The 12815-nt window shown below is 35.0% G+C and overlaps 1 protein-coding gene across 1 annotated transcript in view; it reads right to left on the minus strand.

Annotated features, from left to right (window-relative positions):
- Positions 1–12815, minus strand: part of UPF2 (UPF2 regulator of nonsense mediated mRNA decay) — a 48719-nt gene that overhangs the window by 16164 nt on the left and 19740 nt on the right. The window contains exons 11-17 of the mRNA XM_031061322.1: positions 8125–8310; positions 7374–7577; positions 6382–6657; positions 4838–5021; positions 2625–2764; positions 1494–1598; positions 445–543 (exon numbers count right to left, since the gene is read on the minus strand). Of these exons, the coding sequence (XP_030917182.1) occupies positions 445–543; positions 1494–1598; positions 2625–2764; positions 4838–5021; positions 6382–6657; positions 7374–7577; positions 8125–8310 (1194 nt within the window). The remainder of the gene's footprint in view (positions 1–444; positions 544–1493; positions 1599–2624; positions 2765–4837; positions 5022–6381; positions 6658–7373; positions 7578–8124; positions 8311–12815) is intronic.

Genomic DNA, 12815 nt, shown 5'->3' on the forward strand with positions numbered 1-12815 from the left:
TATTCTTAATTCGAGATTATTTTTTTTGTACATCTTATTAATACATTTATTATACAGGGCTTGCTATACTCAGTACTGAAATATTTACCAGATGTGACTAAGAAAACAAAGTACTAAAAAGCTTATGCAAATTTAAATGTATCTGCATTTTAAACCTATTAAAACCTAAGATAAAGTCAGAAGTTTTGCACAGTATCTGATGCATTCATTACTCATTCTGTAAAATATATGTCAGTGTATCATGCATTCACTGGGCAAACAATACAAGAAACAGCTATTTTACTAAAAGCCAAACAAGTCATCTTCAGAGAAGAAGCCAAAACAAAGGAAAAAAAGTCTTCATTCCTTTAGTATGGTAACCTAAGCATTAATCACTTATTTACTTTAAGAAAAAAATCAACTACACTTAGCTGTACATCAAATTAAGAAAATAACTATTTATACCTGAAGATTTTCCAGCATCATTTTATCCAAGGCCTGAATGAAGTCCTCATCCTCTGCACAAGGGACATGCTTCAGTCCTCCTCCTTTAATCATTACTTCCTATTGCAATGGGAAAAAATCATCCACTACATTAGTTTCAGAAGTATGAACATTCTAGAAAACAGAAAACACTTTTTTCTATAACAGTCTAGAAAAAGGTGGAAAATATCCTTATTGCTTCTGTATCATACACAATCAAAAGGTTTATAGAACCAAATTGTTCAAGAAAGAAGTTTTCAGCCTTGATGATTTTCCTGAAAGGCATATTTGCTGATTTGTGGTCACTCATAACATTCTGACAGACTCGTGTGTGTGTGTGTGTGTGGGTGCATGGACACATACAAGATGTGGCAACAATAAAAAAAAGCCTCTATCCTTAACACACCTATTCTAATTCAATTTTCCTTTAAGTCCATAAAGTTAGATGATATTTTCAGGGCAAAGGCTACCCTTCAATTATTTGGAAAGCACAACATGACAACAAAAATGTCAGAAGTCAGCACTGTAACACATTGTTCTATAATGTTCATTATTTCCTTACTATGTAACTGCAATTCAGGCTCAGCCTGTTGGATTCTTTAGCTGCAAACATTATAATCTGTCAATCCCAAATTTGTATTGTAGGAATTTCACACTTCTTGGCTTGTCTCCTTTTCTGTTTTGAGATCTAGTGGAGTGTAACTGGTTACTTTGTTGGATCCTACCAGTCTGCTACTATTGCTGGCATTGCAAAACCATCATTTACACAATATTTTCCAGTCTAGCTACCTGTGAAAGCTCACAGCCTTAAGAAAACAAGTTGCAGCAAATTTGACAGCATAAAAATTTTCAAAAGGTAATAACCAAAGTATGCATACATGAAAATAGCTATAAAATGTATTTGAAAGAATAGCAGGAAGTGTCTTTGCTGTATTTTTCCAGATATGTAATGAGAAGCACTGGCAAAAAACATTGAGTAAAGAAAACCAAAGATGCAAATTCAATTCACTTATCTCCAGCTCAATACATACTGTATTCTCCTCATCAGTTTCATTTTCCTTATTGGAGTCCGTAAGATAATCAGTGTTCTCTTCCTCCTCTTCTTCACCCTCTTCTTCCTCATTGTCAGAGCCCTCCTGAAATATCCAATGTTAACTGCTGACTATTTTAAACAAGAAGGACAGCTGGTTCCTCAAACATTTTCCTAAACTCCTCGTGTTGGTTAGTTAAGTCTCTGTAAATTTGTTTGATTTTTATTTAATGTTTCAGTCTGAACTCACTCAGCTTCATTACTAATTCCACAAATGTACAGCAGAAAACTGGCACTGGTGGCTGCCATGCTGCCACTCAGAGGGAACTCCACAAGCTGGAGGAACGGACTGGCAAAAACTCATGAAGTTCAAAGAAGGGAAATACAAAGATCTTCAGAGGTGCCTTCCTCATGCTGCAACTGTTTCTGATTCTATTGATACTAATTCATGGGTGAAGGCACAAACTTCAGGACCTTTAATGCTGAGAGACCTCTATTGAAAGAAAGCTTATTAATAAATCAACCAGCCCAAGCAGATGGAGAAAAACTGTTCTGTATTTCCTTGATGAACTCATTTTCTTGTAACAACACCATTATCACGTCAGCTTTGCTGTGTCATAGTGACAAGCCAGAATTTCTATGTACTTGTGGGTTTTTTTATTGGCTCCACCACTTTTGATTGAAAATATTATTAGCACAGTAAACAAGGAAGGCTTTATGCTCCATAAATCTTTTATTTATTCATATTGCATAGACATACTCTGAACACCTGTTATTTTTTCCTAATGACTGCTTTGACATTTAGTCAATACATTTGCTTCTAAAACAGATAAAGAAAGTCATCTGAAAGTGAGTTTTTTTCATGCCAAAAGCTGAAGGTATCTTCTTGCTGAGAAGCAGCACATACCCTGAGCAAAGCTGTCAGGTTCAAGTTTCTGCCAGAATAAAGGAATAAGCCTCAGACCCTCAGTTTTCCACATACATGGAACTGGGATGGGAATATCCTCACAGTACTGACTGGGCTGTGCACACCCAGATTTCACCTGCTAGCTCTGACTTAGAAGGGCTTCAGAAAGTAACGAGCAATCAAAATCACTTCTTTTACATGAGGCAAGGTAATGATTAAGCTCACCTCTTCTTCAGGCTCATTTACTTCACTTTCATTTCCAGATTGTTCCTCTGTCTCTGCTCCACCTTCCTCCTCTTCTTCATCCTCTTCCAGATTCTCTCCTTCTGTAATGGAATCCTTGGAATCTTTGTCATTCACAATTCCTGAAATTTGCAAAAGAGAAAGATTTAGAACATTAGAACACATATAACCACTCAAGTTATATGTGGAAGATCACATCAAAAGTCCACTGTTACTGAGCATTACAACTTATAATATCTGACTTCTGAATGAAATGTTTCCTATATAGTTAGCTTAGACATCAAGGGTAATAATGTCCTGTCAGAAAAGGAGGAACACCTTAGAGAGAATGTTTAAAATCTCCCAGAGAACAGAAGAAACTGTGCAAACTACCTCAAAACATCCTCAAACTAAATGTGGACCCTACTGACACATGCAACAAAATCTGAGTTCCAAACTACAGACTGCACAAAACCAGCAGAACCAGAGATATGAAGCCCCTGAAGTCTTTGCTGCAGTACTTCCCTCTACTGTCAATTAACAGTTTTGAAACAACAATTTTCTCAGCCTATAATAAACCTTTATGACTCTCTCCTAATGCTCTGAGGGTGTACTTGAAGCCATGAGGATGTAGGTGCCTGTATGAAATCTCTGGGACAGCAAAGTCTCTTCCACAAGTACAGTCTGGTGTGCTCATCCTCCTTGCAGACAGGTCTGACATTCTTACACTGTGTGTTTAGTTCATCTTACAGTTTCTCTTGCTGACCTGCTTGCCTTCTGCCCCTCAAGATGTTTTAGTTTACTCTGTGTGTAAAACATCAAACATAAATATCTCCTTTCTTTCAGTAAGGCATCCTTCAATCTAATACCATTATCTGTACCATTTCCACAGTGAAAAATTAGTCTTAGCTTTTTCCAGTGTTTCAGTGTCCAGTTTAGTCTTAGTTATAAATTTCAATTAGGATGTATTCAAGAATTGAGCATGGTTCTGATTCAGGAAAATAATTAAGATCTGTTTTTAGAGAATGACTATTGCAATGTTTAAGTCATCCAGTGCAAAATCCCCAAACTTCCAGTATACACTACTGTTCTCATACATTCTTTTTTTTCTCTTTTCTTAATTTACAAAGCTACTTAATCCTCCAGAGGACTGTTGATGTTAGACTCTACACCACTAGTTTCTCTAGGAATTTACTGAGGAGTCAATACTGTCACTATTCAGGCTGTCATTCCTTTTCTGACATTAGACCAACTGCACTTAGGGTCAGCCATCAGTGTAAAGTTCTGTGCAGCTCCTGTTATTTGTAGGAAGGAAGTGCTGAGTATCTTTCAAAAGAATATTACAGTTTATATAACTTATTGTATATTTCTTCTTGGCTATCACTTTGAGAGCGTGAAAACCATGCGTTTAGATCACACCATAGGGGAATTCTAATCTGCTTTTCAGTTACTACATAGGGAATTTCAAGGCATGTCAATTAAATAAACAGCATTATTTTAAAAAACGTTCCTCCTAAAACAGAAGCTGCAACCTTTTATGTGGCTATTAGACATACTCATCCCACTGAATGAAAGGAGTATTCTTAAAAACTGAATGTGTCCAAGTAGGTGAAGTGCTCTAATTAACACTTAAAAAGTGTAAAATTTGCATATAAAATCTTTTAATGAACAAGTTTGTTTTCAAATAAAAATGGAAGATTAGAAAAGAACTCCATTTAACAATAAGCACAGCAGTATCCAACATTTTCTAAGAATGGATACATACAAGAGGTTTAAAAGTTAATATGATGATAACTGTTTAAATACTCACTAATCAGTATATTTTCAACTGAAGTGTGCTGCCAGCCCAACTGTTTTCTCCTGAAATTAGTGTGATTATTACATTTTTCTGATTAATGATTTTCTTCCTCATACTTGGTTCATAATTCACACCATATGACTCCATAAATTAATACATATACACACACTTCTGCTCTCCAAATACTATTATATTAAGAGCATTCATACAATTTTTTACAACATCTATTACTTTAGAGTTATGGAGATTCTGTATGGTATGATTAGAAAGAAACATGCAAAGAAGGTACAAAAATGTTTCTATCATGAGAATAAATGATCATAACAATAACAAGTTACCTCCTACCACCATAAAGAGACAATTTAAAGAACGACAGGAATTGTCAAAAATACCTAACTTCCCTTGCACATTTTCTTACCCAATTTTATTAAGAATTCTCGTTCCAAGTCTTGCACCTGTCTGACAGCTTCTTCCAGAGAATTGCAGAGCTTTATCTTTGGTCTCAGCAGTTCCAGTGTATCACTGATCATATAGTCTATGTCTATAGGAAAAGGGTGGTCTTTTGTCCAAACATCCAGACTTTTTTTCCACCACACATAGCGCTAGAAATACCAAATATTGAAATCAATTATACGCACATTGATGTTTATAAACAATTTAAGTTATGAAGTTTAAAACTCTATGTTTGTACAGTAAAAAATGCAAAAGCTTTCACGTCACTATTCTATTTCATACAACTATTAGATATTTTGATAGCACTAAAACTTGTTTGATAACACTGGATATCACAAACATTAAGAATCATAACTACTGTTATAAGTATGAAGAGTGAACAAAAAAGCCCTGACAAGAATGTGCCTTCCCATGGTAAACTCCTATGAGAGATGACCATTTAACAACCAGCCAGCTTTCAATTCCTTTCCCCAAATATTTTCAAGAAAATTAATTTCCCCACAGGCATATTATGGGGAAAGGGAGAAAACATCATTAAAAAATATCTTAAGACTGCAGCCAGCTTAGACTGCCTTATCCAGTTAGCTTTACAATAAATTCACATATACCTCTTACAGTGACACCGTAAAAAATTAATGCTGATTTTAAGTGAACCTAACAGTAGAACTTGAGAACCAAGGTGCTGCAAAAACTACATCTGAAAATGAAGTATGAATAACAGAATCTTACTTAAAAGATGACATGCTCAAGAGGAAGGCTTGCTGAAATTATTAGGTGTAACAGGAATATAATGATGTCTCCCCCAAAACATTTATTTTTGCATTTAAAAATCAGACCACACCATACTGTGAGCAGCCTGGTCCAGTGGAAGGTGTTCCTGCCCATGGCAGGGGGTTTGAAAAAGGTGATCCTTGAGGTCCCTTCCAACCCAAACCATTATGAGGTTCTATACTTCAAAACACCATTTTACACCTTGCATGCAGATGAGTAATTTGTATAGTTTGAAATAAGTTATCACCTTAATTTTAAATACCCTTGTTTTAATAAAAATTATAGAGAAAAGCAGAAGGAAAAAAAATTAGATCCAGCAAGTTTTAGCATGAATTTCATGGTCTGGAATTCCTCATTTCAAATTATGATATAATTTCCCCACTTCATTACATTTACTGAGTCAGAACTTTCTTTGCTGCAACTTGTGCCCATTACCTCTCCTCCTTTCACCATGCATGCCTGAGAAGTATCTGATTCCTCTTTCTCTACAAAAACCATTAGCTGGGGACAGCAGCCTAAATAATCTCTTCTTGAAGTTCAGAAAACCCCAATGTGAGCACTGAGTGCCTCCAGATCATTTTGGTATAGCTCAACATAACAAAACACTTGAAACTAAAACTGTTACCAGACAAGATTCTACAAATTACAGTGCTAGAGAGCAATGAAATAAACATGTACCAGACTGACTTATTTTAGCTTGTTAAAGAACTTTACAGATCTGCATAAAATTTAGAATACCTGAAAATATACAAGGAAGCAATCAAGTTTCCGCTTGCTGGATCCTCTGTCAAAATATTGCCCACAGGTATCAAGGATAGTACAAACAAGTCTGATTCTGAAAAGATGTTCTGGAGGGTCCAGTGGACTAGGACTGCCATCAGGGTTCACTCCAAAAGAGGTAAAGGAATACAGAGTTCTGAATATTACAGCTGACTCCACCATTCGATAATTGTAAAGCTCCCCCAAAAACTTGGCACTGCTGATCCGCCGTTGGTTGAACTTTGGTTGATTAACCTTTATCAAAAAAGAACAAGAAAATTCACTATCATGCAGACACAGTAGAAAATTTAAAAACCCAAAGCCAACCAACATTTTACAAAGGAAAAAAGGGTATAAAAACATTGACAGAATTTCTTAGGAAAAAACCCAACCAACCAAATAAAAAAAACCCAAACCCAACCAACCTTTTACAAAGGAAAAAAGTGTCCAAAGAAGTTGACAGAACTTCTTATAATAAAAGATGGCTATTTGTGGCTACATCCATTACATGAAAGAAAACATTAAAAAGTAGTTATGAAAGCTGGTCAGCTAGTAAGTTCCAATACATTTAGCATACACTCCATCTTAAATCTCTGATGACTTTTCAGTTAGAGAAATCTTGTCATTACAACAGCTTTTAAAATATGGACTGGTGTCCAAAGTTACTGGAAGTTGTGTAAATCTGTCAACACTGTCAAAGAATAAATTTTATGGCCTTACTATGATAAGGGAGGCAAAACAATTGTCTTAAGTAATGTTAGTTTGGTTTTGTTGGATTTTTTTGGGTACAGTTATTCTATTAATTTAAACAAACCTATACAAAGCAAGTAACTGAGGTAGAAAAGTCACCTGACCAAAAAAAAAAAAAAAAAATCCAAGAGGATTCCTTTCTTTAAGCACAATTAATTATTTTAGCTTTCCTTTCAACATAAGTAGATGAGTATAGTTTAGCAAGGATACTGATTGTTTACCTCCATTCCTAGTCGAATATCCTCTAGCACTCCATCCACAACATGAATTCCCACATCTTCCTGGTATAGGACCAACCCTGCTAAGAGGTTGGCTACACAGTGAATACTATTATATTTCACATTCCAGATGTTGATCATACAGCATATAACATAGTCCTTAACTTCTGCATCCTGCCAAGGCAGCTTGCGCATCTGTCTCAGGACCTAAACCAAATTTTAAGACAAGCTTCACATTTTAGCAGGTAAAATATTAAGATGTTCTCTGTCATCCCCCCTCTCTCCTGGCTGGGATGAACCCCTGTTAGCACCTGCAAACAACCTTGTTCTCCCTTCCAGGCATCTTCCAGGCCTGCAGTGGCTATGGAAAACTTTATGTACATAACCCAATTGCTGTCCTTGAGTTACTGATCAAGCTGTCCAAGGCTGTTCCATAATTATTTCCTTGCTCTTACAGTCTGTATTTAACTGAAGCCTTTTGTCCTCTACTCTCCCAACACAATGTACAGAACACAATGATTCTCATCTCACTCTTTCTTTGTTCAGCATGTGATGCTGTTGAGAACACAAGTCCACAACCGGAGCTTCTACACGTTCCAATAAAAGAAATTAAACCCTTTTATTAATTTATTAAAATTTAATCATTTTATTCCTCTTCTTTACAACTGAAAAACCATAGCCCTCCCCAAATCTTTTCCAAAGTTACTACTACAACACTTTCAGTAAAAACTGTAAAGATTTTGAAAGGATTTACCTTCTCTGTGGTGACCTTGGAGAGATCCTTGTAAAGAAGCTTACGGATATATTCCTGCAAAGGAGGACGTTTTTTCTTCACAGTTTTTTCTGCTGGAGGGGGATTACAGTAGTAATAGGCATTTTCTACCATTGTAACATAGCGTGCATCAAGATGCATTGCTTGTTTTTTCCTCATCATTTGTTCCTGGAAACAAATGCAAATGACCTGTTAGAGATGCTGACATACCATATTTTCAAGCCAAAGGCTTTTAGAGTTACATTTGGGATACAGAAAATATAAAAGGTTGCAGAAAAGTGAGTTGAAAGCTTGGGTAGAGAGAGAAAAAGACAAAGTACATATATATGGTTCTGTATTGCTCTTTCCATGGTAATTTTTCTTTATGATCCCTATTTTTATAATGGCTCCCCTGTGGTAAAAAAGGTTTCAGAAAAGTATTTAAGATTTAACTCAAAATCTTAATGCTACTGTTCAGATCAATAGTTCATAAGACTACTAGGAACTCTGTTTAAAACATTATTTAACGAGATTTTATTTAACTAAAGTAGCTGAAATATTGAAGGCTTGACACAAACACACTGAATTATCATTTTTTACATCAGCATGTAACTCCAGAGAATTTCTGATGGTTTCATATTAATTTCCAAAGATTTAGACAATAGAATTTTCCTTATTCCATGCTCCATTACTGCTGTTTATCCAAGCAGAATCAACTGCAAGAAAAACAGTATCTACCATAAAGTAATGTTTCAGGAAAAATCAGACAAGTAAGACTTAGCACTAATTACTGTGCTTAATTGTCATGATTGTCCTGTTTTCCTCACTTAATAAAATCTTTTCTCCATACTTCACTTTAGATATGTAAGTCAAGGTTTATTTTGTGGGGTTTAAAAATTTCTTTTATCTAAAATTTCTGTACAAGAATGAAAAAAGCAGTTCTAAGCTGCTGATTTTTACAGTTAAAGATGAGCTTAATTCCATTATATAAATACTTTCTAGTATGCACCTGTGTAATTATATATACATAGGTGTAATTTAGTAAGTGATCCTATATATTCTCAATCACTCTATGGTGGTTCACCAGGAAACTGGACCTGTGTAAACTGTATTAGCTGCTAGAGGTTGGCTACACAGTAATTTATAACTCCTAATAGATAAACAAAATTAACATGTAAGTACTCTTTCACACACACAAATACTAGTATATCCTTTCATGTAGTCCAGTAAACCAACCAAGAGTTTAAATCTCCTTTGATTATTTGTGAGAAAGCACTATTTTTCATGCTGGTGGCCTTTCCACTAAACCTGAACAATTTAAAATTTCATTTTTAAGGCAGACATTTCAGTTCAAATGAAATGTCAATGTACTCAAACAGCTCCATAACCCTGAGTTTCAGCTGCTGATTCAATGAGGAACAGTAGCTTTGTGTAACATAGTAACCCAACAAATAATCTAAGTTTCCTCCTGGATTTAGTCATCTATCACCAGGAAGGTCTCCATCTGACACCAACCCTAAGGCATTTCATTCTTAACCTTTTCCACGACACAAATGGTCTTTCCTTTGATTCCCTGGGAGACTGTTCCTTTCCAAATGGGAAATTCCTGTCAGTAGCAGCACATTTTCCTACAAGCACCTAACAGATGCACAAGCACTTAACAACTGAGTACATAAATTGTTTTATGTGGGGAAAAAACACTTACAGTAGAAAATCCCCAAACTTTACCATGTCATATATGTTAATGTTACCTTTGAAAATGTTTCACCTTTTCTAGATAGATCAAGAGAAAATACACCTTTGCTGCCTTAAAAGCATTTATCATGCTATATTATAAACTGAAAAATGAAGTGGGTCAAAGTGAAGCAGAACAGAGAAAATGGCAAAAGGGCTTGCAAATAACATTTAAACCCCCCTAAACCTACACAACTGGTGTATTTTCCTGTTATAAAAAGTTGTACATTATACTGTAAATAATAGCTTATAATTAAAATGTTTCTTCCCAGAAGAGACAATATGCATTGTCTCAACATCATTGTCATTTATTGGGTTTTGAGCAGTCCTGAGTGTGTGCTCTAACTGTAAGTGGATTGTATTAGTCTTAACCTCTCCTTATTAAAAATCTTCAGCATTTCAGGAAACTGTTTCAGTCCTTTTTCAGCTAAGGCATCAAATGGACAAGTAGGAAAGAGAAATCATAACACTACACTGTTTGTATGACAAAAACCTTGATGCAATTCAGAAGAAAAAAGCAAGACCTGTGGTCCAAAGTGCTTTAAGCCCATCAGCTATTTTGGCTCCTCATTTTTCTAGGCTAAAATGAAGAACTACACAGGTAAAACACTACATTTGAAGATTAGGTTTCTGTTTTTCCTTTCATAAAAACTGACCAAAACAACATTTAAATATCCATCTTAAAATATTAAAACTGTTTTGGCTTTTTCCTCCTGGTGAGTGGCACAATCTTTCTGCACGTAGCATATATTGCAGAAACATTTCAAAGAAAATCTAGTGACCATTAGGGGAAAAAAAAAAAGAAAGAAGTAACTAATCAAAACCTAAGCATCATGAAAATTCCAATTTTGGAACACATTTCAGCATAACTGACATTTTAACATCAGATTATAGCAAGATACTGAAACTGTTCAGCTCTTGCTTCCCTTTAATACCTGCACTGCTCTGCCCTGCTACTCGTTCTGACAGTTCAAAATGGAAATTTTTAATTCCCTGGAATATTGTTACAGTGAATTAACACAGTTCTCCATGAACTGCATTTACTTTGCCACAGCCTCCTCCTCTACAAACAACATCTCCCAGTTTTAACAGCACCAGTAAAAGCAGCCACACCAAGGAGGAAGCCACCGTGTACCTTAAGTTCTGTATATTTATTAACACAAGTGATCTGGCCCTAAAGCTTAAGACAATTGTCTAAGTTAAATGATTAAAAATGCATCAGGAAGCTTTTAATACCAGAATTTCAAATTTTCTTTCAGCAAGACCACAACAGTATAATACAAGAATTTGACATTTAAACTCAATTATGTTACAGAAACAGAGATTAAGATGAAGCTGATCTTCCTTTCAAAGTTCCAATTCAAATAATCCAATTCAAGTAATTCATTTATCAACTGATCAATCCTAAAGCAAATCTAGTTTACATTAGTATTTTAAATTACATAAAGGAAACTGAATTTGAAAGATTTGCCAAGAAGACCATTACTAGAAATAAACATTGTCCTAATAAAAGAAGAATCTCTAAATAATCTGCAAAACATGAAGTAGTTTCACAAAACCAGGATATGATCACTAGAATAAGTTACTTAGTGCCACTAGATTTGCAATGCCCTTACAGAACACTTTACTTCTCAATAAGTAATTTTCCCTTAATTACTTTAAAAATCCATTCTCAACTATGACTTTCTTCTATGCCAGGACAAAGCAACATTGACATACAGCCTATTTGGAATGTTATTACAAAATACATCATCAGCAGTAAAGATTAGGACCAGTAATTATTTAGAGGATCAACAGGCCTTAATTCCACCCATAAGAGTAGATCAGCTTTACAATTGCTTAGATTTTTACCACAAGATTGTTATCAGTTTGCTTTAAGAGAAATCTTTTCCACAGTTCACCCTAACTTGTACCATAAGACTATGATCCAATTTGTTTAAGACTATTTAAGCCAAAATTAATCTCTGTAGGTTTTTTAGGGGAATGTTAGAAAATGCAGCTATTAAGATGGATGCAGAATATAATTCCATTTAGCCTATTTTACATCTTAATAAATAGATAGTCCAAACTTATTTGCCATCTTTCACCTTCTCCTGGCTCCTCAATGAATAAGAAAAGATCACTTATCCAAAACCTTGTGAGGCTTTAAGCCTCAGTAATTCAAACAGAGTTTGTGGTTTGTCTTGCACTTCATAGTTAAGCCATGTTTAGCATTCATCCAGCAGATTCCAGCAATCCAATCTAACAGTCAGCATTTTTATAGTGCATAACACTAAAAGCAGTCAGTTACAAAAACCAGCTCTGGTATAAGTATTTAATTTTTCCTGACTTCTAAAACTTTTATTAACTGCCATAAAGTGATAGCAATGAGCAAAATGTCTTTTAAAGATAATGGAACTGAGTTTTCAAGGGAAAAATCCTTGATAATGGAAAGGAATATATTTCACAATACAACACATCAGCTGGCAAACCTTTAGAAAATTGAGATTCAAACCTTTCAAGATACAAAGTACACTTGCTACAAAAAGCAAGAGCCAAGGAACTGGCAGTTAATTTGCCATCTCTTTCCTCTCATGACTGCACCACCTCAACAGATGTTCTAACATATAAAGAGGTTCAGAAAAAAACAGTATTTTGTGGAAAAGAAATTGTACAACAATATACCCAAAAGTATTCAACTGCTTCTCCATTAACTAGAGCACAAGAAGAGAGAATACTGGTTTAAGAGAAAAGGAATCTATCTTTGAAGATTTTCTTCAACCATGTCTGACACGGTGTCTTGCCCTAGACAGAGAGTTTTAGGATTGTCTCCCAAGTCAGTAAATATATTTTTCAGTTCTTGTTATTATTTATTCAGTTCTTGTTATTTTTAAGTCTTTGCAAGTACTTCTTCAGACTTACAGATCCCAATTCTAATCTTAATACCCAATCTCTATTTCTAGGACTGCTTCTCTTAGTGT

Source organism: Geospiza fortis, unplaced genomic scaffold (genome assembly GCF_000277835.1).
Source record: "Geospiza fortis unplaced genomic scaffold, GeoFor_1.0 scaffold428, whole genome shotgun sequence".
Lineage (NCBI taxonomy): Eukaryota > Metazoa > Chordata > Aves > Passeriformes > Thraupidae > Geospiza > Geospiza fortis.